This window comes from Xylaria bambusicola (assembly GCF_022495145.1).
Source record: "Xylaria bambusicola strain CBS 139988 unplaced genomic scaffold F5B22scaffold_10, whole genome shotgun sequence".
In the NCBI taxonomy this organism is placed as follows: Eukaryota; Fungi; Ascomycota; class Sordariomycetes; order Xylariales; family Xylariaceae; genus Xylaria; species Xylaria bambusicola.
The window spans coordinates 84,764-110,315 of NW_025953563.1; the positions used below are offsets into that span (position 1 = coordinate 84,764).

At 48.4% G+C, this 25,552-nt stretch overlaps 9 protein-coding genes across 9 annotated transcripts; 5 read left to right on the forward strand and 4 right to left on the reverse strand.

The window, feature by feature from the left end:
• F5B22DRAFT_32866 (uncharacterized protein) lies at positions 1-966 on the forward strand. Its single transcript, XM_047970788.1, has one exon. It carries the CDS (start codon positions 264-266, stop codon positions 900-902), a length of 639 nt encoding a protein of 212 aa, XP_047832986.1. The 5' UTR covers positions 1-263; the 3' UTR covers positions 903-966.
• Positions 967-1,837: 871 nt separating this feature from the next.
• Positions 1,838-4,451, reverse strand: F5B22DRAFT_32957 (fatty-acyl-CoA synthase). The gene is made up of 3 exons (XM_047970795.1): positions 4,005-4,451; positions 2,658-3,932; positions 1,838-2,603 (listed from the first exon to the last, which is right to left on the reverse strand). Exons 1-3 carry the CDS (start codon positions 4,009-4,011, stop codon positions 1,990-1,992), a joined length of 1,896 nt encoding a protein of 631 aa, XP_047832987.1. The 5' UTR covers positions 4,012-4,451; the 3' UTR covers positions 1,838-1,989.
• A 1,365-nt stretch (positions 4,452-5,816) lies between these two features.
• Positions 5,817-9,077, forward strand: F5B22DRAFT_32937 (heterokaryon incompatibility protein-domain-containing protein). Its single transcript, XM_047970794.1, has 3 exons — positions 5,817-6,542; positions 6,658-6,991; positions 7,111-9,077. The coding sequence occupies exons 1-3, from the start codon at positions 6,186-6,188 to the stop codon at positions 8,835-8,837; spliced, it is 2,418 nt and encodes an 805-aa protein (XP_047832988.1). The 5' UTR covers positions 5,817-6,185; the 3' UTR covers positions 8,838-9,077.
• On the reverse strand, positions 8,984-10,675 carry F5B22DRAFT_597058 (pyridoxamine phosphate oxidase family protein). Its single transcript, XM_047974283.1, has 4 exons — positions 10,368-10,675; positions 10,142-10,219; positions 10,020-10,084; positions 8,984-9,924 (listed from the first exon to the last, which is right to left on the reverse strand). Exons 1-4 carry the CDS (start codon positions 10,460-10,462, stop codon positions 9,317-9,319), a joined length of 846 nt encoding a protein of 281 aa, XP_047832989.1. The 5' UTR covers positions 10,463-10,675; the 3' UTR covers positions 8,984-9,316.
• A 1,417-nt stretch (positions 10,676-12,092) lies between these two features.
• On the forward strand, positions 12,093-12,860 carry F5B22DRAFT_644216 (uncharacterized protein; the record flags this gene model as incomplete). The annotated part of the gene is made up of 4 exons (XM_047978391.1): positions 12,093-12,336; positions 12,392-12,487; positions 12,591-12,677; positions 12,730-12,860. The coding sequence occupies 4 exons, from the start codon at positions 12,093-12,095 to the stop codon at positions 12,858-12,860; spliced, it is 558 nt and encodes a 185-aa protein (XP_047832990.1).
• Positions 12,861-14,525: 1,665 nt separating this feature from the next.
• F5B22DRAFT_634829 (uncharacterized protein) lies at positions 14,526-16,775 on the reverse strand (the record flags this gene model as incomplete). Its single annotated transcript, XM_047977042.1, has 5 exons — positions 14,526-15,442; positions 15,517-15,663; positions 15,719-15,877; positions 15,987-16,182; positions 16,239-16,775. The coding sequence occupies 5 exons, from the start codon at positions 16,773-16,775 to the stop codon at positions 14,526-14,528; spliced, it is 1,956 nt and encodes a 651-aa protein (XP_047832991.1).
• Positions 16,776-17,071: 296 nt separating this feature from the next.
• On the forward strand, positions 17,072-21,218 carry F5B22DRAFT_597083 (uncharacterized protein). Its single transcript, XM_047974284.1, has 6 exons — positions 17,072-19,336; positions 19,411-19,638; positions 19,731-19,790; positions 19,855-19,902; positions 19,960-20,115; positions 20,173-21,218. The coding sequence occupies exons 1-6, from the start codon at positions 17,341-17,343 to the stop codon at positions 21,087-21,089; spliced, it is 3,405 nt and encodes a 1,134-aa protein (XP_047832992.1). The 5' UTR covers positions 17,072-17,340; the 3' UTR covers positions 21,090-21,218.
• A 2,219-nt stretch (positions 21,219-23,437) lies between these two features.
• On the forward strand, positions 23,438-24,550 carry F5B22DRAFT_33167 (uncharacterized protein). Its single transcript, XM_047970806.1, has 3 exons — positions 23,438-23,819; positions 23,904-24,085; positions 24,144-24,550. The coding sequence occupies exons 1-3, from the start codon at positions 23,533-23,535 to the stop codon at positions 24,530-24,532; spliced, it is 858 nt and encodes a 285-aa protein (XP_047832993.1). The 5' UTR covers positions 23,438-23,532; the 3' UTR covers positions 24,533-24,550.
• On the reverse strand, positions 24,130-25,421 carry F5B22DRAFT_33174 (uncharacterized protein). The gene has a single exon (XM_047970807.1). The coding sequence runs from the start codon at positions 25,310-25,312 to the stop codon at positions 24,569-24,571; it is 744 nt and encodes a 247-aa protein (XP_047832994.1). The 5' UTR covers positions 25,313-25,421; the 3' UTR covers positions 24,130-24,568.
• Between the last annotated feature and the right edge of the window lie 131 nt (positions 25,422-25,552).

A 25,552-nucleotide genomic window follows, 5' to 3' on the forward strand; every position in this document is an offset into this window, starting at 1 on the left:
AGGGATGTAACAGTGCGTATCACAACTGACTATAATTATCATCCACGTAATACAACCAACGGGAGAGTGTTTGCTAACAACCTGGATGTTTTGTGGTCTTCGAATTTCCCCATGACCTTAAGTACCACCTCGTCTATCATCTGACAGCGGCTATACACAAGCAGTTCAAAATAAGAATGCAAGTCTAAATTCCTTGGTCTTTCAGCTTACCGTTTCCAATTCAAGACATTCAACTCAGCCTCACCAAATTAATATCAATCGCCATGCCACCAAATTCGCTCCTGGAGGCTGTTCAAGAATGTCCAAATATATACGAATTAGCCTTGCGGCTGGAGGGGGACCCATATGCAGCGCTATGGGGTGTCATTCCACCTAGTATCGACTTCCTGGACCGGCCTTCTGAAGAAACAACTCTTATTGTGATGCCGTCAGCGGCTTCAAGACTAGAAGAGGCATACCGCGAGGCTGTGAGACATGCCTATCCCTACACCAAGGTATTCGGCCCGTATAATACAGGGGCACAGCCTGTAATCATCGCCGTCCCCGATCTCTCCGCCAATAGCCCAGCCGAGGTTTTGGCATCCTTGGTAGACCAACTGGCGGTTCTCTTCAACCTAGAGAACATGAATCTCGACTGGCGCGGCAAACTTGAGGTCATGAGCCGCATCGGTGGCCAAAGACTATTCTCCATATTGAGCCATGCCCCACTGGCGTACATTGTCGACATAGATCGAGCCATCGGCCATCCTGACACGATGGTCCTCATCGAAGCCCTCAAGGCTCAGGTTGTGCTCAAGCATGGAGGACAGATGGTCTTTTACACCAGTACGAACATCTCTGCACAGCTTGGCCTTTACCCTCGTTGGGGTGCCAATTTCGACCACGGCGACAACACCACTTGAATATCCTGAGAAGAAATGTCTACGGTCTGGTGTTCATCGAACTCTACCCTAATCTCGTTATGACTTTTCCACATCAATCGCCAGCCTCTACTTGGATGTTTACCAAGAAGCGAGAGCTTAGCATAGTCTTAATTCCAATAATATCATGACCAAACTTAATAATACACGATTTGGTGAGAAAGTACCTTATTCAAAACGTGACTATTCAGAGGCTTGGACATAGACCAACTGCGGTAAGCTCCGGTGCTTGTTCATTAGACACTGAAAGAGGATAACTGGACCTCATGATTCCATGTAGAAAGGGATAATTAGTTTCCCAGTTGAGGCCTTACAAGTGTAACTCGCTGCAACGCCTTAACCGGTTCCCCCTGCGTTGTGAAACATATTACACATGTCAACTTCCTACGTCTATTGGGCACGCCACCTAAACGGAAGTCCGATCACACACAGGTTTAGAAAGCGGCTATTGCGTGTCCTTATTTCTAAAAGTACGTGCCCTTGTCTGGCTATTTGCCTTCCTCACGCCACTGAATTAGTTACACAAGCCGTTTCGTATCACTCAAAGTCAAGATTATCCCCATGCTCGCAAGACAGTGCTACTGGGTCATTATGTGTTCATATTTCGCGTATTTACCCAATGAACGTACAATAACAGGACTACGACAACACCAAACAATAACTAATAGTCAGCATGGTAGGCAGCGTCGTCTCTTTGCTCAGTTACGATGGGGTCCTGCCGGCGATATTGTATCTAAAGCTGGACGGGGGTTCTGCCTCGCGTGATCACGACAAGTAATGCTTTTAATAAGACGAAAAACCTGTAGACTGGTCTCAGAAACATGGCGAGATACCATTAGAAAAGATCCCCTTTGCCCCGTTTGTGTAGACTCTAGGCTAGTATGCTGCTTCTTGCTGAACTCTACGTATCCAACCCCTGTATTCACGTCGCCATTCTAAAACCACACCACGGCACGCATTATCATCTAGTCTAACATAGACAGTCTTCAACTCGTTTAACTCGTCTCGGCGAAAGGTCATTAATCATCACGCTCTTCTTCTCAAGCCATGGGCATCCGGTCATTACACGTTACAGCCGAACCCTCCCCGCCTTGAGTGCATCAAGATCGTTCTCGGCGAACGGGACATACGTCTGACTTCCCGGGGGCAACCAATACATCTGGTCGTCGCTCGACGACTGCTTAATAGCGGCGACGTCGATGCCCTCGGTGCGCAGTTTCTGCTTCTGCATCTTGTGCGTGCCGGTATAATCCAGACTCTTCGTGACTCGAAGGAACAGCGGCACCGCGTACCGCGGGAGACTGGCGAGACAGTGCTCGGCTAGCGAGGTGAGGTCGAGCTCTTTCCCGTTGAGGATGTCGTCCGTCGGCACGATAGCGGCGCAGCCGGCACGACCATCCGCGTTCGGCACCAGCACGCCGTATACGTTGGTCTCGGCTACTTGGGGGAACTTGCCCATGACGTCGCTGACTTCGTTCGTGGATACGTTCTCCGAGTGCCATCGGAAGGTATCCCCCAGCCGATCGACGAAGAATAGGCGTCCTTGGCTGTCTAGTCTTAGTAGATCGCCGGATCGGAACCAGAGGTCGCCTTTCTTGAATACGTCTGTTATCCGCCTCTTCACTGTGGCCGATTTGTTGCCGAAGTATTGGGGCGTGCCCACGTCAGGGGCATTCGGGTCCACTGTGATAGTGCGGAGTTAGCATTTGGCTTGAAACTCTATCTCCAAAGACCTACTTTTGTTAATCAGCTCGCCGGTTTCGTCTGCTTTCGCCTCAACGGCCCAGCCGTCTTTCCCTCGGATCACTTCTAGCGTGTCAGGGTCGACTTTAATGCGCTTCTCGTCGCGGTTGAGTAAATGCCACAATGGACCGCGCACAGAAACAGCGTTCCGCGAAAAATCACCTCTATTGGTGTTGGTTGTGATGGATATGCCGTCGCTTGCGCCGTAGAGCTCGTTGATGCACTCGATGCCGAAGCGTTCCCGAAAGCGCTCCCACACATCAGGCCGCATGCCATTGCCCCACGCCATCCTCACGTTATGGCCCCGGTCGAGCGGGCTGGGCGGTGCGTTGACAAGGTAGCGGCAGAGCTCGCCGACATACTGGATATGCGTGGCCTTCGACTCGCGGACTTCGGGCCAGAATTTAGAATGACTGAATTTCCTACCCAAAACCACGGTAGCGCCGGAAAAGAAGCATGGCATGGTACATAACCCTAGCCCTGAGGCATGGTATAGCGGCAAGCACGTGTACATGCGGTCACCCGGTTTCAGACCTAAGTACCCACCTACGCCCTTGCCTAAAGTCAAAGGTCGAAGTCGTGAAAGGATGACACCTTTGGGTAGACCGGTCGTGCCCGAAGTATAAAGAAGGTTCGCTATCTCTGTAGGCTGTAGATTCATGCGACGTTCCCTGGGCAGTGGTTCGGTGTCTTTAAGCGTCTCTATGAATGCCGGGCTGTAGTAGACCGTCTGAACCCCCGAATCCTTCAGCTCGGACTCCACAGGGGACACCAGGTTCCGAACATGCTCATCCGCAATAAGGTAGCGCGTTGTAGAGAGCTTGACGCTGTGCGCTAGCGCGTTGCCCGTGAGGTTGCAGTTTAGCAGGGCGGACGCGGCCCCGATGGCCTCCAATGCGAACACGATCAAGAGGTACTCGGGTGTGTTGCCTCCGTCGAGAGCTACTACCTCATTTTTCTTGATCCCCAGATCCTTGAGAAGCCAGTTGGCGACTGGCTGGATCGCATTGCGGAACTCGGTGTAGGTCCATTGCCGGCCCTCAAAGATCAGACACGGATAGTCGCCGGCGGGCGTCCCCACCCGGTCCTCGAATGCGTTATCATACAGGAGCAGCTTGTTCTCGCGCGCCTTCTGAGTGATATAGCGCATGCCGAGGTATGCGGCGAGCGCCTTGTTTCCCTGGCGAAGATCATTCCGGACCAAAAACCGTGCATCGAGATACATGCCGGCTGCGAGCGCACCCACGGCGGCACCCGCCACAGTCGCGACTGTTTAGACATAGTCAGTCTCACTTGGTATTCTTGTTGATGAGGAGGAGAGAGAGAGAGAGGTGAACTTACGTGACATGATGAATAGAGAAGCCTACAAGTGAGTGGAATATGATGTAAGAGTACTACTAGTAGACACGGTAGAGCAGCAAGCAGAGCTTGGCACGTAGCTCGTCTCTATTCACGTGGATTGCAGGTCGATCTCGCCATAGGAGAGCGAATCGTGCGATGAGATGGACGAACTGAGCTAGCTAAGACGAGTTGGAGAAGTCGTTGGCAGTGACCCTGCCGAAGTTACCGAGGCTCCAACAAGGGGTTGTGGCATGCTTACCCCACAATGGGCCACGGCTTCGAATGATGCCAATATCTACATGTACATGTAAGCTTGGGCGTCCACATACTACAGCATGACCAGCTTGGTGACGCGAGAGGTTGAACCCTTTTGCGCATGTAACGAGTAAGTGTTCTGCATGCGTAGTGGATTGTAGTGTCTTTGACGATCCACAAAACTAAGACATACTTCCTACTTCGCAGGTATTAGCTTTTGACCAAGGTGTGCATGTTACACGATCTGCTCACCTCGCAGTTGATGCAGCGGTAAGGCCAGAGTAGTTAGGTACGTTTCATTCGTCAACATGTCTCACCAGGTCTCACCAGGTCTAGACCTTGGTCTTCGTTGGATCGATATGATTGGTATTATCATGACGTACACCTATGTAGTGTAGTGTACTTGAGCGCGCAGGTCTGTCTCAGATCTGCATGTTCCCTCAAGTTTAGGAAACTGATTGGCCTTAACGTAGGCATGTAGATAATCATTCTGATTATTCATCTGACTTGTCGCTCTCGATACATACGATACGACTCCCTTATCTTTCAACGCTATAGCACTAGTAAGCGGGATGGCCCGTGGCAGCGATGGCGTGGAATCACTTACTTAGTACTATGTACAACCATGCTCCCGCCCCGGACTCTGGGGGTGGGTCCGTACAGCTGAGTAGGATGATAATACCTACCTAGGTAATTAGACATTCTTTACTCGGTAGGAATAGATATATTATATATTGAGATCCGTCCACATGATGAGCGAGCCTTGCCGCTGCCTTCCACGCAAGAGGAAGGCTGCCTGCTAGGTTCTAGCTGTAGAAGCTAGCTCGGCAGCGATGGGATTGTTCTTCATGGAGATCGTGAGGTCTCTACCTAAGTATGTAGGTGCTGTTAGGCGCTTCTGTCTGAACAGGCGGTGTACTGACCAGGTGGTTCATCGTCTCAACTCTCAAATTCAAGTAGGTGCCAATCTCCATCATTTCACCAGCCGACCGACAGCTGTCGTGTCTGCTTTTCATGTGAACAAACACTGCTTCCACCGAATCCTGCGTTCTGCTCGAGTACAACTTTTATACCTGCCAGCATACGATTCGCCTACCAGTAATGCTTTCATTACTTATCCTCTACAATCTTCAAACATTTCAACTGCTGCTAGTTTTGCCCCTCTATGCAGTGGTCAGGGGCTCTAGCCGTAAAGACCATTTTATCGGCCTATCTAGCGACTCGCCGTCCAATGCCTAGATATCACGAACTAGCTAGGAATCCTACAACCGCCGCGGCAGGCAATAGCCCGGTGATGCGGTTGATAGGTATTGGTTGCCCAGTCTCCAACTAGATTCAGCCGCAACATCCTTGTTTCGAAATGAAATGCCAGCGGCTACCCCCCACCTCGGCCCTCGAGTTCCTACTTCGCGTCCCTTGACCTTGACTGCACTACCTACCTTGGTATAGGGACCACGTCTTGCCAGTAGCCTCAGATGCAGTCGCTATTATTAGCTAAGGCTGCATACTATCCTATAACATCTCACCAGATTACCTAAGTGATACTGTTGTACAGACAGCAATGGCTGCGTTGCAAGCGCCGTACCAAATTATACAGGGGCCAGCTGAAAAGACCAGTATCATTATCGGATCTTGGCAATGAGATAGGCAGCTTTTTCTGCTGGGATTCGTTCAGCTACGTTCGCGTTGCTCGCAACTGACTCTGATCCATGAGCGGTGGCGCTTCTAATTTCACAGGGGAAGGATGTCTTGTCTGGCCAAGGTTAGATGGGATGGTAGGTATATACCTTCGCCTCTTCCTTCTTGCCTCAAGCGAACTCGTATCTTGATCTTAGACGAGAATGTGTTCTATATTGAATCTCAAGAACACTTTTCACATCATAATAGACTGTTCACTTAGTCAGCTGTGAAGGACATAGCGTTGCTATGGCTTCTCCTCGATACCTTCTTCACCGTTATAACGGCACCCAATTCTCTATCGTCGAGACCAATGGACACTCTTACGACTACGACATCGTCTCCTATTGCTGGGGAGATCCTGTAGACAAGTATCAGTACAACCATTTTAGAGAGAAGGGCGAAGACGATGGCCTTGACTCCGAAAAAGACCAAATTGAAGGACTGAAATGGAACATCACCATCAACCGGGAAAAGGTAAAGGCGTTTAAGAAGTTGATGTGCTTCAAAGATGTGGATTTTATGTGGGTAGACTCCCTTTGCATCAACAAGGCCGACAAGCAGCAAGAGGCCGAGGAACTCGCCAAGATGTTCCAGTACTATAAGGTACGTGTGACGTTTGTCTATGTCTGTTCCTTAAATATTATGTCGCATGATCATATAGATATCATATTGACGCTGAACATGCGACTAAAACTAACGTTTTGTTTCATGTACACAGCAAGCACGAAATTGCTATCTGATGATGGACATGCCTGAGCTCTTCGACCCGCAACAGATTTCAGACGACCTTAAACTTCTCGACCACATCACGTCTAACATCGGCGGGGCGTCGCTGCTGGTTGAGACAATGAGGTTATCGCCGAATCTAGAAGAGCGCCTCCAAGGTTGGGCGAAGAAGCCTTGGATATCCGACGTATTGTCAGAAGCGGCTGCGGAAACTTCGGGGATGGACATCAGTGTGATGAACTGTTACAACACGTGCATTAGTCAAGTCAAGTCAATCTTCGAGAACAAGTACTTCACTCGAGTTTGGACTTTCCAAGAAATGATTCGTAAGTAATCCCTTTACCCAAGCCTCTTCTATGCCCTTCACAGGATGACCGGGCGACCTGAGATACGCACGTATCCAAAGACTCTTGCAGATTCTCGATTGCTAATCTGAGGACTTCAGTGGGGAAGAATCTCCATATCATAGGAGTGACTGAAAACAACCTGTCCAGCGTAGGGTCTCTCTTCAAATGGATGGAGCTGGCCAGGGACTGTGACGATAAAGCGCATAAGCTTTATGACTGGATAAACGACGCAAGAATCGTCAAGACCGCCTCCATTGGCTTGGTTTTGCGGTTGATACTAGACGACATAGATCACCTGGGCGCACTAAAGAAAATGGTAATGAGCATTGATGCTGCTAGAATCGACATTATTAACGGCGGCCCACAATGGTGGGTAGAAAACCAGAAAGGAATCAGCAACATATTCTCGGCAATTGCTCTTACGCCGAGGTCCTGCAGAGACATGGAGGATCTGTTCAGAGGACTACTCGGTATCTTCAGCGGGCTCTTTACACCCGCTGAAATTGACGCAGAATTTACGGGAAATGACATGAACAAGATGTCGTTCACTTTCTTCAAGCGACTCTCTAGCAGGACCGGCGTCGCGTGGACCAAGCTCTCCGTCAGTTCGAGACAGAGAGGTCAGTGGGACTGGATCCCCGTAGTCGAGCAGAAACGCGACCCAATTGAACAATATGAGAACGCCAAGCTAGAAGCAGAGAGTGACACAGAGAAAGAAGTAGAAGGAGCAGGGGTGGTAGAGCTGAAGAAGGAGCCAGAACCAAACCACCTCAAGACCGATATCTTCACAGGTGTAGTTAGGTTAGGGTACCTTAGACAATCAGGCGTGGCAAAGGCACGCGGACTGACAGGACTCCTTGGGAAGCCACGGAAGCTCATGAGTGTCCACCTGAAAGAGGAGAATCCTCAATTCCACTTCATCTTTAAGGGCTGCAATTGTGGAAAATCCACCGGCCTCTTCAGGCGGGAGAAGATCCCTACTCATGACCAACCAGTTGCTATAACTGGCGATGAGACGGGAAGGACACTCGCAGAGTGCGCTACAATCCTCGGCTGTATTATGGATCCTGCTGGCGATGCGCTTGAATACAAGAGAAGGTTGCTCCATCGCTTAGCCCCAGACTGGACTATGACGGATATCAATGCGAAGCCCTTCCAGTGGCCCGACCGATGTGTCTCGGGTACCTATTGGGCATCCATCCAATCGCCCTTCGATCTACCTACTCATAGCATGTCGATGAACTATAGGTTCGGCGCCATAACCAGTTGTGGCTCACGGCTCGCCAAGGGCAGCACCGCGAACATCTCGTGCGAAGTTCGCGTCAACTGCGGGTGTACCATCACCGCACCCTTCAGTCTTATTTTCGAGGCCCTGACCGCCGTGAGTGGCAGCAATCTCGGCGGTGCGAATGCCAGGGTCGACGAGGAAGACCGGATCTTCCTAAGCGACGGGCTGGGACTGGTGCAGGTTGGGGATCTGGGCAAGACGTACAACCTGATGGCTTTCGGGGGCGACTTGAAGTTCCACACCAGCTGGGCGAGCTCCTGCCGCTCGAGCAGAAAGACTGTGCCGCAGAAGCTCGTGCAGACGGCACCGCCTACGGGCAGGGCATTGATCAAGTCGGATTTCACCCATGGCATGATGAACGTGCTGAGGAATTACGGGTATGTGGAGACGCGCAGTGGCAACTTGTTGATATATCGCGACCACCCCCTTGCTAGGTACAAGATTACCGGAGTCTGCATCGACGCAAAGATTCAGAGGAAGAATGAAGTCATGGATCAGAGTGGTGTGCCGCTTACGAAGGGTGTAAGGATTAAGTAACTTGTCAAGTGAGCGATTGTTGTGAGGGGGAGGCTTGTGAGATTACTACGGGTGTCACTGATTAATATGTGGTAGGATGTATGATTAGGTGTCGATTTGGGTAACCAGGAATTTCATATACTTAGTGGGCAATATTCAGTCTGGAATTTTGTGCTTTTTGTAGCTTAGTAATTAATAAAGCTACCACGTTCCTTGATATCTTTGCATCGTGACCTATCGACGTTGTTGCTCCTCGGCACCTACGGAATATTACGCCGGGTGTTAAGTATCGCCCGTGCATACTTATCTATGTGACTAATGTCCATATCACCGGAACCAGGTCATGATCTCAATGCTCAATAATGCATGCTTCGATGTTGTTCTCTACTGCTCTGTCAATAAAAGCAATCATTATCGTTACTCACACTTCAACGAACACAAGCCAAACATTAAGCCGAAGAAATAAATCACCCCAACCACAAAATTAATCATGTCAGGGCCTACAAGTGTAGCCCTCCGATACTCGGCAAGCCACCAGGTATGGAGGTGACCTGCGACAACAGCCCTTGCATGCGCCTCTGCGCAGGGAAATACTCAAAGGCCGGATGCGTCGCGGCTAGAATAGCGACCAAGACAGCGAGGAGCGCAATGACCACATAAGCAACGTGCAGGTCTCCATTATTCGACAAGCCGCCGTTCTTGACAGCCATCCTGCCGACCATCTTCTGAATGGGAGCAACAGAGTACTCCTTCCCCGCCTTCAGCGCGCGACGCATGCCCGGCAGACCGTCCATGCTGTAGGCGTTCTTGAGGGCCCAGTAGCGGTCCATGCTATCCTCTTCCTTGCCGTTCTCGTACCGATCGACCTTCTTCTTGAAGTGCTCCTCCAGCACGCGGCGGTAGTCGACGAAGGAGAAAAAAGGGACCTGGTATCCGCAGGACGTGCCGACCTGGTGGATGTCGACGACGATGACGGACCGCGTGCCGGGCATCGTCTTGATGTTCTCGCGCGCCACGATCTCGTCGAACGCCGGCGTGCCGTATTCTAGGACTCTGCCTTTGCCCCAGAGCCTCAGGATGCGGGGTGGGCCCTCGAATGCGTTGAAGACTGCGTCTTCGGTCAATGGATCGAAAAAGTGCCGAGCCGTGCATCTATGGTAGCTACACGATCTCCGGAGCGGGTACTACGAGAGAGCCACTTACGGATGGTAATGCGGCCGTTTCCGGGCTCTGATAGGTGAGAGATGGTCTCGTTCCCCGACCCAGTCCTTGTAGAGTGTGAGTCGGTCTCTCGCTGTGGAAAGATACGTGGAAATAATCCTCACATATCCATGTACCAGAATGTCCTCCTATCTGGAACGCCGAAGCAGTCTCCGCCTTTCGGCGACACGTTGACATGGCCGCTAGATGGCAGGTTAGTCGCTGCTTTGAATGAAGCCGAGCTGTTGGCCCCGACACAGTCTTGCCCAGGCAGAGGGTTCAAACAGATGTCTCTCAATTGCATGCATGAATGTATATAATTATGCCGATAAAATGAACGAACAGACTCACTGTCTTGAAAGCGGCGCTGTCGAGACCCAGAATACTTTCTGTTTTACAATCCATTCCATCACATTCTCGGGGATTTCTTCGTAGAATGCGCCCATGGTGAACAACACCCCGCTAGCCTCGGCGGACGACGGCGGTTCGATCTGCTGGTATGTGTAGGTGGCTTCAGAAGGCGCTTGACTTACTCGAGGGTGAAATTGATGCTCAAAGAAACCCCCCCGAAATGGAGATAAATCAATTCAGGGTCTTCAAGGATTCACATTCCAGTCTATTCTCGGCTTCCGCGCTACTTGAGAAATAAATAGTGCTGGGCAGGTGGAGATGCATGACTGTCTTCAAAAGGTATGGGGTGACTACTTATATCGTGCACCTAACTTAGCTAAGTTCGGATTTGCCCAAGGCCGTGAAGAACACTGTGTGTCATGTTAGTCAAGCAGAACAAAGACCAATCTGAATGTTGATAGCAAGTCTCTTGCTAACATATGATTCAAGACCATTCGCGGCGCTATTCGCCTATTCTTAGACGCTTACAATTCCTTGAATGCTAGCCAGGCAGTATTATTCGGTAGTAATGAACCATCCGTCTGCCCAGATAGATAGTCAATCCAGTCGCTGAGGTCGGCAAATGTCCCTTGAAAAGCGGAAAGCTACAGCTGCCGTGTTCAATACAATCACAAAAAGAAGCAAAGCACTTCAATGTCAGTCTGAGTCATGACGTCATTGTTCAAGCATTTTCGACATCAAGACGAAAGCCACAGCCTCCGCTGGCTGCCGATAAAGGAAGCAAGCAATCATGCCGGGAAACTATCGCGATTCTATTGGTACAAAAGCTGGTAGAAAGGATATCGCAGGCGAGTAGATTCAGTGACTATCAAGAACCAGTGATCAAGCCGTCATGCATAAATACGATCGTATATTATAATCCAGACAGACAGACATTGTTGACGCGGCGTCCTTAAACTACAACGGCAGAACCGTTTCACTTAACTACTCTCGCCTTAAATACTCGCAGCAGATGATATGATACTTGAACAGCGCATTTCAGGATGTCACGATGGTGTGCAAGAGGAAGTTCATGTAACGAATGTGTTTCCAAATTGCGATGAGATGCTGGCCTGCGTGACATGGTTACTCGCGTCATCGTGGATACCCGGTCTACCACAATTCAGAGTCCTATAGGTCTGTAACACACGCCTACATACCTTGGGATTCTCTCCCTCCATCTAGGCATGTACGGAAAAAGAAATGAAATATGTAGCAGAGTCCGTAGTATGGAGAAATTATGAAATGGGGGCAGCAATGTCTCTAGACTCTCAGCTTGCAAAGCACGGTGCATGCACTGTATGCGGGGTAGTTCGGGGTCAGTCTGCGGGGACCGATCTTAGGCGCCCGTTGAGTGGTCAATTCCGATTTCGGCGGCTTCCGGTTTTCACGACGAGTCTACACAGTTCACAGTTGGACTCAATCCGCTTAAGGTTACTTTAAAGTTACTTTAAGTTACTTCAACTAGCAGGCGAGGAAACCAAGCTCTTAACCCATTCGGAGAGTTCTTAGTTAACTAAGAGCAAGTTCCAAGCCCTCCAGTCCACCGTAGAGAGACTTTGTCACAAACCCTGTTCCCAAACAACCACAGGTAGAATCGGCGTCTCAGTCAGCCCTACCATCGCCGGCGCCGCTTCTTTTCCATATCCGTTTGTCTGATAACTGGCAGTTACCATTTCTTGTCTAATGGTGGTTGGTACGGCCACACGTGTTGTTTTACGCCCGCTGTTCGCGTCGCGAACCCTGCAACGGGCATTTTCGGTGAAGGCCATCTATTCGTCGTTCCCCGCGACTCTGCTCCACTACAGCCCGCGTAATAAAATTGACTTATACGATGAACAAGAGGCGAACAATCAGCCAGACGATACCTTCGACAATAAGGTTGTATTGAAGGACGGTCTAGTCTACCCAAGCGCTTCCCTAGATTCTCGTGAGTTAATGACTGTCATATTTGGTAATCTTAGTCCATGCTAACGAAAATGCAGCTGTATCCAATGGCGCTGTTATGTATCCAAACACCTTCATGATGCAGGAGTTTCTTCGTCAGGACTACGATGACTATCTCGATCGCAAAGCCGCGAGTCAGGGAGTTGAAACACCATACATTTATTCTATTCCCAGAGGCAAGTCTGCTGCCCAGTTAACCATTTCACCCAAATCAACGTGCTTATGTTTTATTGTCAGGGACGCCAGTACCTAGTCATCTTGTCCTGATCAATGACTACGTCTCACGGTTCTCTCTTCAGCCGACTCGTGGCATGACACTGCAAGGTGCTTTACCTCACCTCCGCACTCCCCCAATCAATACTGATGATCTGCACAGCTCTAAACACAGCGCTTAATGAGTTTTTCAGAAAGCACGCCCAGATAGAAACGGCAGACACGTGGTTCAAAAACCACCCATATCACCTGGCTAAGGATGATGCCGAAGACGCTGAATGGATGGCTGAGTAACCTCGGGCATTAATTTACCAGGTTTTCTCGTGCAAGGTTATTCAGTAATCACTGACGTGTGATATATTATCAGCTTCTATAGGCGGGACAAGGTTACATGTCCCCTGGCAAGTTTCGGGCTCTGTCACGCATCTATGGCTCCAGACATCGAGCGACGTCCATCATGTAGTTGAGGGAGCACCTAAAGGCAAACTAGTCGTCTAACCCCCAAGCTTTCTAAAAGGGGTCATAGGGGTCTTGGTGGCCATTGTATTCTATTGTATTGTTGTGTCATTGACAGGGGTCTCAGAGTGAGTATTACCTTACCGCAATCAGGTAGGTAAGCAAAAGGGAGTAAATTGCTCAGTAGAGCAATTTTTTAATCCCCGAATCTTGTGGATATCCAGGAATAACTTCAATATATATAGACCATTCCAATATAGGCATCTCTGGGGTAAGTTGCGGCTATATCCCGTAACATGTTCTGCTGGTTGCCATCGATATTCATAGTGAGATACGAGTTTCTATTTCTAATGCACACCTGTCTAGATCAGCGAGGAGTGTCCATCAAGCTGGGAAAGCCACTTCTACTATGAAAAGCTGATGACTCTGCGAGAATATAATACACGTAGTGACTGTGGCTTCACTTCACTTGTCGTTCAGGGTAGCCTTTGAAGTTCGACTCTTCAGTAGCCTTCGGGAATGCCTTGATCCATTGATCACGAGTGTAGAGACGAGCTGCTTTCCATAAGAAAGTTGTGATCTTGGTATTTAACTCTACATCGCGCTGTCAGGCTAATCCTAAAAGCGTTATCGCAACGCATGCTCACCGTCTATAGACATCGAGACTCCGGGTTGAAGTGAGTAATGGTCTGATCTCTCATGGACGAGTAGTAGGTCCTCTGGAAGTGGAGTTCCTATTCAGAGCAGTAAGTGAGTGAGCGATACCATCGTCGTCTTACTGCTTCCGTTCATGGTAGTTACCTTTCGCAATTCCGTAGACAATAACATCGGGACGTCGAAAACGAGACAAGACAAGCGACTGCTGATAAGGCGAATTTGGTCGCAGCGATGCGCCGTTTGGGGCTAGAAGTAAATACTGAGCATTAAAGTTTCAGCTAACATGTTGCTATGAGGTGACGAACGAATATAAGTCTCGGGATTCAAGGCCTTCGGCTCGACTTGCCCGTTTTGAACAACAATATCGTATATATGTCTGTCGGCTTGCTGCGCTCGTACCTTGACATGCCGGCCGTTATTCACGCGAAACAGCTCTTTAGGGAACGTCTTGAAGACGTTGATTAACCGGGTCGCGGCCATTTCAGGAACTTCTGCGAAAGATTTGAACCTATAGCTGTAACCATCTGATCGGGATGCTACCAAGTATAGGACGCGTTTAGCAGCACTATTATACGCATACAGATTGTGAAAAGAGGAAGTCAGGGATGCCGCCACAGTTCAAACATATGAAATGAAACACGCTTACATAAGATTGCTGCGCCACATACTTAAACAAACTGTCCGCGAGATAGATACCGTCGACGTCGCATTTTCTAGAAGTGTAAGAACTTAAGGGAATGTGAGAAAAGAATTCTTATCATGAATAGAGTCTAGATCACATATTTCATCAACCTCTTTTGTAAATCCATATAGAAGATTGACCCCAGTGCTAGCAGGTTGAACAGTCTAACTTGTATCGAACGTTCTCGAAACCTGGTGTTGAAAACGTCGAGGACTGGCATCCAAACTCGCACCGGATTCCTCCATCAGCAACAACACAGCATTATCATGAAACCCTTGTCGAATCTCCGTCGTGCGGCAAGGGCTTGTGACAAGGATCTTAACTGTGGTTACCACTGCGTCATCTAATGTGGTGTCTAATATAGCTGCCATCGACTCGATGAAAGCATCAGCGTGGGAACTCTTTTCATAATGATAAGCCCCATCGATGATAAAGAACACAGTTTGAGTCGGTGGGAGTTGTCGGATCAGAGACTTTAACAGATTGTAGAGGTCGTCCCAGCTTGGATCCTCGCCGTATTCAACCCATGAGAGGTCTACGTATTGCTGAAGAAGCGCGATGTCGAAATCCCATTGCCATAGCAGCTGGGCGATGAAGCTCATAATCATCCCCGGGGCCCCGGCGTCTGCGTCGGAACCGAGATCAGCATGAAGACCACAGAAATGTATTAATGAGATGTATTTGGGCCTGCTTCTGATCGCTGTCGTGAATGTTGAGCAAAACACAGACAGTGCGGATATTTGGCGGTCTCCAGTGAGATTCCCTTGCACCAAGAGCTCCCTCGATATCGGCGACACCACCCATTCGCGGAATCTGGGACTGTTGAGCAGACCTTCGGTTGCTGCTCGCTCACCCAATGGAAGCCGTTCTTGTTTCTCTGTTGTGCGCTGCATATCCTCCTCTTCGAAGCTGAAGACACTGAGTATGTCCCATAGATCGTCTTGCTGTACTCGCCAATCATTATGTGAGTTCGAATACGCGGTTGGTGTAATGGCTCTTTGTAGGTTATAGTTGATCAGCTTTAAATCTGAGAAGCTTTTCTCGAGCTCCTCATTTCTTTTCTGCAGTGCGGCATTTCGTTCTGTTGAGACCACAGCACGATTTTAGCACTATAAAGCCCTGACCAGCAATCACTGAGAGAAGATCGTGTCGCACCTTGCTGATTCCTTTCGTACTCTACGAGCAGGTTGTAGACGCTATTAACTCTGTCCGCCGTCTCCTCGGCGTGCGCTTTCAGGCTTGCCTGGCGTTGCAGGATTTCGATGTGACCATCCTTCAGTGTTCTGCGTAGTTCCTCGTGTCCTAAACAGCTGTGTTCAGTACTTGATGGTCAAGTGGTAAGTGAGACAAAATATACTTTGCTCAGCCAGGCGCCAGTTCTCTGCCGATTGCGACATGTCGGCTTTCGTGGCCTCATGCCGAAGTGCCTCACTTTTCATTGTGATATCATCGAGACCGCTAATTACGTCCTTTTCGTAGTCTTCGCTCTTAAAAACAGACGAAACCGCTTTTCTTCCTATAGTATGCTGATTAGTATAGCTGATGATTTACGTAAAGCGCAATAAACTCAAATTAGAAGACAGAAGATTATTGGAGGGAAATGAGATCCTGTAGTAGTGTTTCACCTTTAGACTTTATGTAAAAGTCAATCAATTTCTCAACAGCTACTAGAACAGAAACAACTAGCTCCGTTCCAGCTTCCAGAATTGAATTATCTGTTGGGAACACTATCAAAAACAATTCAATATCTCGAAACATGCTGTCTAGCTTATCAAGTCCTTGAAGAACTTGCTGACGAGTTTCAGACGCCCTTTTGATGGCCTAAGATATCGTGAATCAGCAAGGCCGTGGGTGTAGATAGAGAAGTCACCCCATACATCAAAGACACAATCCACCACCCCCCGAATTGGCGTCAAGTAGTCGATGTCCGGAACTAGATTCCAAGATGCTTGAACTGGGCCAATGTTCTCGGAAAACTTGCGCCATCCTCGTTTCACCTTCTTGGACCATCCTTGGTCATCTAAGTATCTTACACGGCAGGTCTCAAGTTGAGAGTAGATCTCATCCCAGCTGTCCAAGTCTCGGATGTTATATGTAGTACTTTGTCGACCTTTAGGTTCTTTATAGGTTCTCAGCTTGTCCATTGCAGCTGGAAGTACTTTTTCCCAAAAGCGCATTGATAAAATTATCTCTGGTGGGCTCGGGATCCCCCCGGCTTTCAAGTGCGCCTTGCTCCCCTCGGTGGGCATTTTGACTGCAGATAGGTAGCTGCTACCGACGTAGCGGTCTAGTTTAGGGTTATAATTATAGCAATGCTGAGCGAAGGCGTGATGGAAACGGGAAAGACTCTTATCAACAAAATCCACTGCAACTGGTTGACGATGGACCTGCGGGATTGACTCTGGATCGCTCATCGCTCACTTCGCCATTGGTTGATAGGCGCATGATAGCGCAATAGCCCTTCTCTTGAGACGTGGGCAGGTGAACAAGGAGGTTCCGAGTGGTTCAAGGGAGATTAGTGTTCAGATATACCCTTTCCAGGATCATTGCGTTGCTTGATGCTTACCTAGCTCATACCAGCTGATCTTTGCGATGTCACTCTAGATTAGTGGCTTCGGCCAGTGGATGGAGACCTTCTCTATACCCCTCTCAGTTGAGGCTGTACCTCGTAGCCTGTTCGCTGACCTCAGCTCTAATGCAGGCAGCGATATGCGACTGCACTTGTCCTTGGTTGAATTACTCGTTTAATTTGGCCCCCAAGCTCCTATCCTGGTAAATCCCGCCGCATGTAAGAAAGCACAACAGCACCCAAAATTCGTGGCAGTTTCATCAATTCGTTAATGACTTCTTTTCCATTTCTTGTTTTGTCAGCCGGAGTATACTCTCGCACAGAGATTTCAACTTCTAAATGGACCATTGGTAATTATCCCTGCGGATCATCCTCTAGAGCCCACCTAAAATCTTCGAAACAGACACAGCATGAGCGATAAGAACACAGATCAAGATGCCTCTGCTAAGGCAGAGGCTGTGTCACATGCCGGCAACACGGGTGACATCTCTACAAAAGCAGAAGACGGCAGTTCTCATTCTGTTGTTCCTCTGGTCAGTTCGGCGGAAAATGGAGGCAAGGCAGAACTTTCCGAGTTGTTGGAAGAGCTGCGGCAGCTAAAGAAAAGGCTCTCTGAAGTTGATGAGCGAACTAAAAGAGATGACATCGCAATAGAGCAAACTAATTTCACAGCGAATACGATGTCCAGAGCAGAGGAAATGTACAACATAGTCTCCGGCGAAAGAAAGATGGCCCTGGGAACTACATCGGAAGAGCTCTTCCGTACATTTGCAAAAACCCCAAACGACATGAACTTGGTAAGGATGTACATGCAATATGATAGAAGAAGACTTCGACATCGACATTTGCATGAAGAGTTCTTGATGTCACGATTCGAAAGCGAACTGGAAGGCTACTTTGCAAACCTAACGCTTCTAGGCAAGGAGGAGGTGGTTTTGAAACCTAAGAAATCTAAAAGCGACTCACCTATCAAGGCCGAGGTCAGCCAGCTCAGGTGGGAAATATGGAAGTCTCGCCAGAGCTTGGGTGGGAACAGTCCTTACGTCATTGACGTACTTCTTGGGGAGCCAAACCTTTCGTCTCATGGCTCATTGGGGCAAAAGCTCACTGGTGATAGCGCTGTCGCTTTAGAGGGCGACGAGGGGGTACAACTATCCGGAATATTCACTGGTGAAGAGCCTTTGCCGGAACGAATTCGGCTTAATTCCCGATTTTTAATCAGTCTTGTTTCCAGACTGTGTGATGTACCAGCCTCACCTTATTGGAAGCCACTAGTTCTGGTACGACCATATAAGCTTCTCACGTTCTACCGCCCGCAGATACAGAGAAAATATGAACAGATTAGGGAAGAAATAGATGAATTGACCAGAGAAGGGGAAACGATCAATACAGCCGCCAATGCTCCAACAGATCGAACACCAAATGACCAAGGATCAGGCCAACCCCCAGCCGAAGCCACCGATCCGCAAAAAGAGAAAGATATATCCGACACATTGAAAGCCCTAGCAGAGGATGAGGCGCACAACCGCCATCTTCTAGACTTTATAGGCTCATACATATCGCCTAAACAGAAATATCTCGAGCAAGAGTGTAAGAGGGTTTCTTTCGTTGAGCTCTGGCACCTTTTCAAACCCGGAACCGAAGTGATCGAGGCTGGCGACAAATACAGTCAATGCTATAGAGTCGTCAAAGTGACGAGTCCCAAGCACATGGTATCAAGCAAATACTCCTGGGTCTTTCGCAGTAAAGGAAGAACTGAAACATCGGTATCAATTTTTTGTGTTTATGTTGATTTTGATGGAAGCCTTCTTGGTCCAGTCTCCAAGAAGTTCGACATCACGCGGTACGAAGGCCTGAAAGATGTGAGATCCTTACCGGTATACCCCCTTCGCTTTGAAGATGGAGGAGATCGCCTTCGTGAACTCCTTATCGAGAGGGGAAAGAAGTTTTTAAGGGTCCTACGGGTAGGCCATATGCACTACAGCGGACTGACTGTGGACTCTAAAGACGAGATTGACAGCCAGGTCGTCATTGACTTTACAGAGGCCTTTGCAAATCGAAATGGGCATGAAAGTGGCAACTGGAAACCTAGAGTCCAGATCCAAGCGAGGGCCGAAGATGACAGGCTGAAAAGGGACAGTGGGTCGGACTCAGACTCAGATTCAGATACGTGTGATGGCGAATGCTGTATTCATGAGATAGTGATCGATGACAACGACATAGATGCGAAACAAAATGAGTCGTATCTTTCAGACCTTCTCGAAAATACGGAGGAAAATTGTCCAGCGCCACTTGAAGTCCTTGCGCGGCCTATTCAGAAGGGTAAAGAGATTTACGTCTCGGATGACGATCTTGTCATCATGTCGTATCGTGCTTTTGGCTTTGTTCTTCGAAGCAGAAGCTGGGGTAAGTCCCATCTCACGAGGTTCCTTAGAACTATAGCACCTTAGTGTATGTGTTCAGCTAATAATAACTCCTAGCAAAACTTGATGTTGCTGAGCTCATGGAGCTTGATGAATACCGTAAAAAGCGAGAGATAGAAAATCCTACTGGAGAGGGCAAGAGCCACAACGCCTTTGACAACCTTGTCTTTCCGAAGGACGGCCTTGATCGGAAGAAAATAGTGAGATCTCTCGTTGCCCAGCACTTTCGAGACAAGGAGTCTGCTTCTAGTCGCGAAGAACAATCAGATATTGTCCGGGGTAAAGGTAATCACAAGACGACTAAGCCCCTGATAGTGATTTTTGAGATAATGTTGTCTATATACTGCCATAAGATGCTGGCACTAATTTAGATTTAGGAAAGGGGCTCATCATTCTTCTCCACGGTGCCCCTGGAGTTGGCAAGACAAGTACAGCTGGTAAGTTCCAATTCCCAGATCGGATTTCTCTAACAGCCCGGATGCTAATAGCGCAACATTTAAGAGGGCATAGCAGAGCTGTTCAACAAACCCTTGTTCCAAATCACGTGCGGTATGTAACACTCGCCATATCGGGTGGCTTTATGTTAACTTCATATCCTGCTTTCAGGTGATCTTGGAACTACGGCCAAAGAGGTCGAAGCAGCCCTCGAGAAGAACTTTTCTTTGGCTAACAAATGGGGTTCCATTTTGCTTCTGGACGAAGCTGATGTGTTCCTCGCTCGGAGGACACCTCACGATTTCCAGAGAAACGGTCTTGTTGCAGGTCAGTACTGACAGCTCAATCTTCGCTGTTATAACGTGCAACTCACTAAAAGCTTAGTCTTCTTACGCGTCCTCGAGTACTACGCCGGTATACTGTTCCTAACAACAAACAGAATCGGGGATTTTGATGAGGCATTCTCATCGCGAATCCACATAAGTCTACACTATCCGGCCCTCGACTACGATTCGAGCGTAGATATTTTCGACCTGAACTGGCGGCTAATGAAAGCGCGCTTCAAGAATACGGGGAGGGAGATTGAGATAGACGAGTCTAAAATTACTGCTTCTCTGACCGATTACTGGCACAAACACCCTAATGCTCGATGGAATGGCCGACAGATCAGGAATGCTTGCCAAACAGCTCTGGCTTTGGCTGAGTTTGAAGCCCAGACCAGTGGAGGTGATGGAGTCGTCACAAATCCCACTGCAAAAGTACATCTCGGCGTTAGCCACATGAAGACCGTGTCAGACGCTTATCTTGAGTTCATCAAGTACCTCCAAGATGTGCGAGACGCTGACCAAGAGCGATATGCATACCTGATGGGCATCCGAAGACATGAATCGACAAGCATGCCTCCAGAGAACCCGCTGGCTTATGGTCCTTCAACCCCGCAGCATAGAGGCCAGGTGAACAGACTTGCGGAGCACAGAGCTAAGTCGGCGGCTCGATATAATCGCTCAGACCAAGGGCTTTATCCGCCTAGCAACCTCTCTGCCAATGAATGGCCAGGTCATCATTATGGAGACACTATGAGCAGCGGAGCCGCCTCACCGTATCAGACATTTTCTCAACAAGCGTCAGGGGCAGCTGCGGGGCCATACCAGCCAGCACTAGGACCGCAGCCCCAGCGGGGATGGAACCCAGGACCTGTGGGAGGTTATTATGCGGCTCAAGAGACACATTTTCAGCAAAGACCGCAACTGGGTACTGAAGCAATTTCTAGTAGTCAACCATATGGACAAAATACACAGTAACGAGACAAGATTAGCCAGAAACTTCAGCTTGAATCCTTCCTATTACCATAGTTCTCTAGTTATTATAGCTCTATTAGAATATTGATTACTTCGCACTACTATAGAAGATCTTAGTGACTCACAAATGAAGATTATCCCGGCTTACTTTGCGCTTTACTAGTGCCACTACACTCATTTCTGAGATTATGTGTCTACACATAATAAACAAGATCAATAGGCGTACAGCTAGTCCAATCCATAGAGAATCTCAGGTTGACCCGTCTCATTATAGGACGTTGTTGAACAATTTTCTTGAGTTGATACACTCTCATTCATCTAGCAATGTTCTTTGGGCCACACTCGGCCTCTGTTTACGAACATAGCTACTGTATGTGTTATGTAAGCTTTTTGTCACTATACGAATAGGATATAAATAAGAGCTCTATATCCTTAGTAACTACCCACATCTAACTCGAATTAAAATCCGTTTACCACAGTATATCGGGTTCTCGCTTGGTGCAATTGCTAAAACATTGGGCAAGACGGTGATATCTACAATTTGCTAGACGACAAAGACAGCAGAACATCATCAGTTTCAGAATGAAACACAATTCACTGAGAACTCACTCCCTAATTCTCTCCCTAATTGGCTGTATTGAGCATACAGTATATTCACCGCCTCTTGACCGAGACGATCTTACTGCCTTACTAGTAAAACTGCCATGCCTTGAACTTAACTGATACCGATCAAGTTACTGAAGACATGCTAGACTATCAGGATGGAAGCCCATTCCCACAATTGTGCGTATTTTCACTAGACCTCATATCTTCGTTATCTTGGAAAGGTCGAGAATATTCTGTTGTGGAAAAATCGCCACCTTTAGGGCCACACGTAGTAAAGAGTACACGTTGGGAATGTGAGCAGTTAGCAGCATTCATTCGAGCTAATAGCAAAGCGTTCGATGGAACTGTCATGGAGGTATGTCCCGGAGTGAGTAGAAGGTCAGTCACAGTCAAGTAGGTAGGTAGAAGGGTAGTATAGGCGTCAATATTCATTGAATCCTGAACCCTCCAACCCTCGAAGGGGGGGCCAACACCCCTTTATATAGCCAGTAGGTCTAATACAGCCACCCCTAGGGTCTATGTGACTATATCACCTGACAGGAACCCAGACAAGTATCGTTGTTTTAGCTCGTTCCAATAATGTTGGCACTAAAGACAATCTCAGGCCTGCAGCGATGGTACAAGTCGTTGGTAGTCTCATTACAACCCTGGCGGCGTATCTACCTCAGGATATACCGCAGAACCTGACCTCTAGACGAACTTAAATTGCTTGTTTTAGCGAAAACTGTGATCTTGAAGCCGGCCTAGCTGTCCTTTCATCGTTCCCGGCACTAGAACTACACGGCAATGGTTTGTTTCTTATTGTTGATACTAGTGATGTAATATTTTGCGAAGAATACTCGTTAAAGGTTCGAAGAATGTTTCTGAAAACTCTCCATGAAGTCGCAATTCAAATGTAGCGATTGTAATACGTGTCTGTAATACAAAGATGAGCGTGACATGTTTTTGCGACGAAGGAATACAAGGACTCCAGGAGTATAGAATTGACAGTAAAGATGCTTCATTGAATGATGAATAATCTAGCCCTCTAAAGCAAGGTATTGTGTGGCTTAGACTGTTGTCACAATAAATACCTAATGTAGAATATCTGATAACCATCAAAATAAATATTGACTAGCTGCATATAGCTCTCCCCTTGCAATGATTTAATGAGTGAATCTTATGGTCAGTTGTGGTCAGAGACATCTCGGCACCAAAGAAGCACTTGAAAGAGCTGTATGCTTTAGAATTGAAAGTGCTCAAGTTAAATTATGGAGGTCCTTCGAAGCGTTAGGTCCATGGAGGACGTATTTTCCTGGAAGCCGCCGTAGTAAACTAAACATCAAGACCTAACGGACCTTCAATTCTGCAGTTTTTCAACTAACCATGCTTTTGGTGCTGTCTGTCAAGTTCGAAGTGGTGATCGCCGCTTGCAATCTAGCATACGGTATACTAGTCGGTACAAGCGGCTAGAAGGGGACCAGGGTACTTGGCCAACAGTTGCAGACAGCAGCAGCCTACTACTGTACTAAGTGAGGATGAAGTGGAGCAAGTAAAGAGAGCTAAGTGTTCATGCATCCAGCCAAGATCTTTGTCGTCATGGTGCAGCCAACAGTAACAGTTCACCACCGCCTTTTCACCCAGTTGGCTGGTTTCTCGCGTTGTACGCATAAGGCTGGAACGAGTGTCTTGGGGCCAATTCTGTTGGCGCTACTAACATTCGGATTGGCTTATTCGCAAGATCAATAGAGGGAAAGACTGCTTTATGATACTATCTGAACATTGCATCATTGATCTAATATCGCACGAGTCAAGAGATTTTACCATACGAAAGCACTCAGCCTCTTAAGATCAGGAAAAAATGCCCCAAACCTGGCTCATAACTGGATGTTCCAGCGGCTTTGGTGAGCTCTTTGTGCGCCAACTTCGCGATTTAGGAGACAATGTGATTGCCACGGGCCGCAATGCCGAGACCAAGCTCGCTCATCTGCAATCCACTGGCGCCTCGGTTGTAGACCTTGATGTCTCATCCCCAGCATCTGTGATAGAGGCCAAAATGAGCCAAGTCTGGGACATTTATCCCGGTGGCATTGATGTTGTTGTTAACAACGCCGGTTATATCCTCAGTGGCGCTGTTGAGGAGCTGATGTAAGTTCAGCTGCTCTGCTTAGACCATACCACATCATCTTTGATGGGTAAAATTTAATGCTTACAGTTACAAATTGAACTTAGGGCCCAAGAGCTTGAAGATGTCATGAAGACAAACTTTCATGGCCCTATGAATATTACGCGGGCTTTGTTGCCAAGACTCAGGGCAAAGGGTAGTGGTACTCTCTTTTACATGAGCTCTCAAGCAGGCTGGCATGCCGATCCTGGTGCATCCGGATATTGCGCGAGCAAGTTCGCTCTTGAAGGTATCCATTAGCTAATCAGCTCTCTTCGACTTGACACGAATACTAAGATCTTTTTCAGGTGCGGTCGAATGCCTTGCACATGAGCTAGCTATGTTTGCGCCGGGTATCAAGGTCCTCATTGTTGAGCCTGGTTACTTTCGAACTCGCGCCTTCGGAAATATCAACCACGTTCCACCTCGTGTGCCGGACTATGCCGCTTTCAACGCGGCTGTACGAGATGTCGAGGCGGGCATCGTGGGAAATGAACCTGGAGACGCTGTAAAGGCCGTTGGTATCATGATCGACTTAGTCAAAGGGACCGGCGTGGCCGCTGGTAAAGAAATACCCCTTCGCATACCTCTTGGGACTGATGGTTGGGAGAGAATCAAGGCCAAGTGCGAGAATATGCTCAAGATCTGCAACGACTGGGAGCAGGTTGCGAAAAGTACGGATGTTGCTCAGCAATGATTGAATTGTTAGCGGGGTGATTGAAGGAGTCCATTCTTACGAGCATCTAGTAAGGCAGCTATACATGGAAACACACAACAATACCTGCCATAGCTTCACACTGGTACTCGGAATTTCATTCACGAATTCCTTATCGTAGAAGCTCGTGTTGAAGCTCGCTCCAAGACGGAGCGAGCCGTCCCAGCTCCAGACGTGAAACTGCACGTTCCTAGTCAACATCTCCGTGCCCACCCAGAAGTCAACTATCTCTAATTTCGGGCTCTTGTCTCGGTCTCTGCTCTCATCCACATACTCTTTTGTGAATAAAAGACTCCATCTTGCCAAGACTGCTGAGTTCTGGGGCCTGAACAGGGGGAACCCCTCGGGGACTGGGGCGTTGAACAGCGCCGTCGTTCGTTGCATGTACGGCTCTGCTAGATCCAGTAGTCCTATACTTTCCTGAAATTCACCAGCCCTGTTCTCCGCTATCAATAGTGGTGACCAGAAACGTATAAGGTCGCGGACGTAAACGATGGCGAAGTCTCGGGCTATCTCTTTGAAGCTCTTAGTGAACAGCCGGACAACCTTGGAAATGGCCTTGGTTTCCGAAGTGGACGTCTCATCGAGTGCATATCGCAAATCGACAGGGACAAAGGCGACAAAACACTTGGACAGAGGGTGCTGGGTAAACCGTGCAGTGACACGCACAATGGCCGCGTGCACGGCACTTGTTACCTTGATGCCCATCTGGCGGCAGGCTACTGCCACTTGAGTAGTTTTCTGGGTGTCCAGCTTAGTCATGACGCGAGCGCTATGACTGGGAACAATCCCGGCAGTTGAAGATGGTTCGCGGATGGGTAAGCCGATGCTGGGTAATTACACCGCGTAAGAAAATGCCAACCAGCCCGTCAGCACCCGCTGCTAGGATAGAGTCATCTTCCTTCGATCGCGAATACAAGGATTGGGCCCTCGCGAGATCCTCTAGACTTGGGGGTACTGAGGAAGGACTGGACAAAAGTTCAGTCAGAAACAAATCTCTCG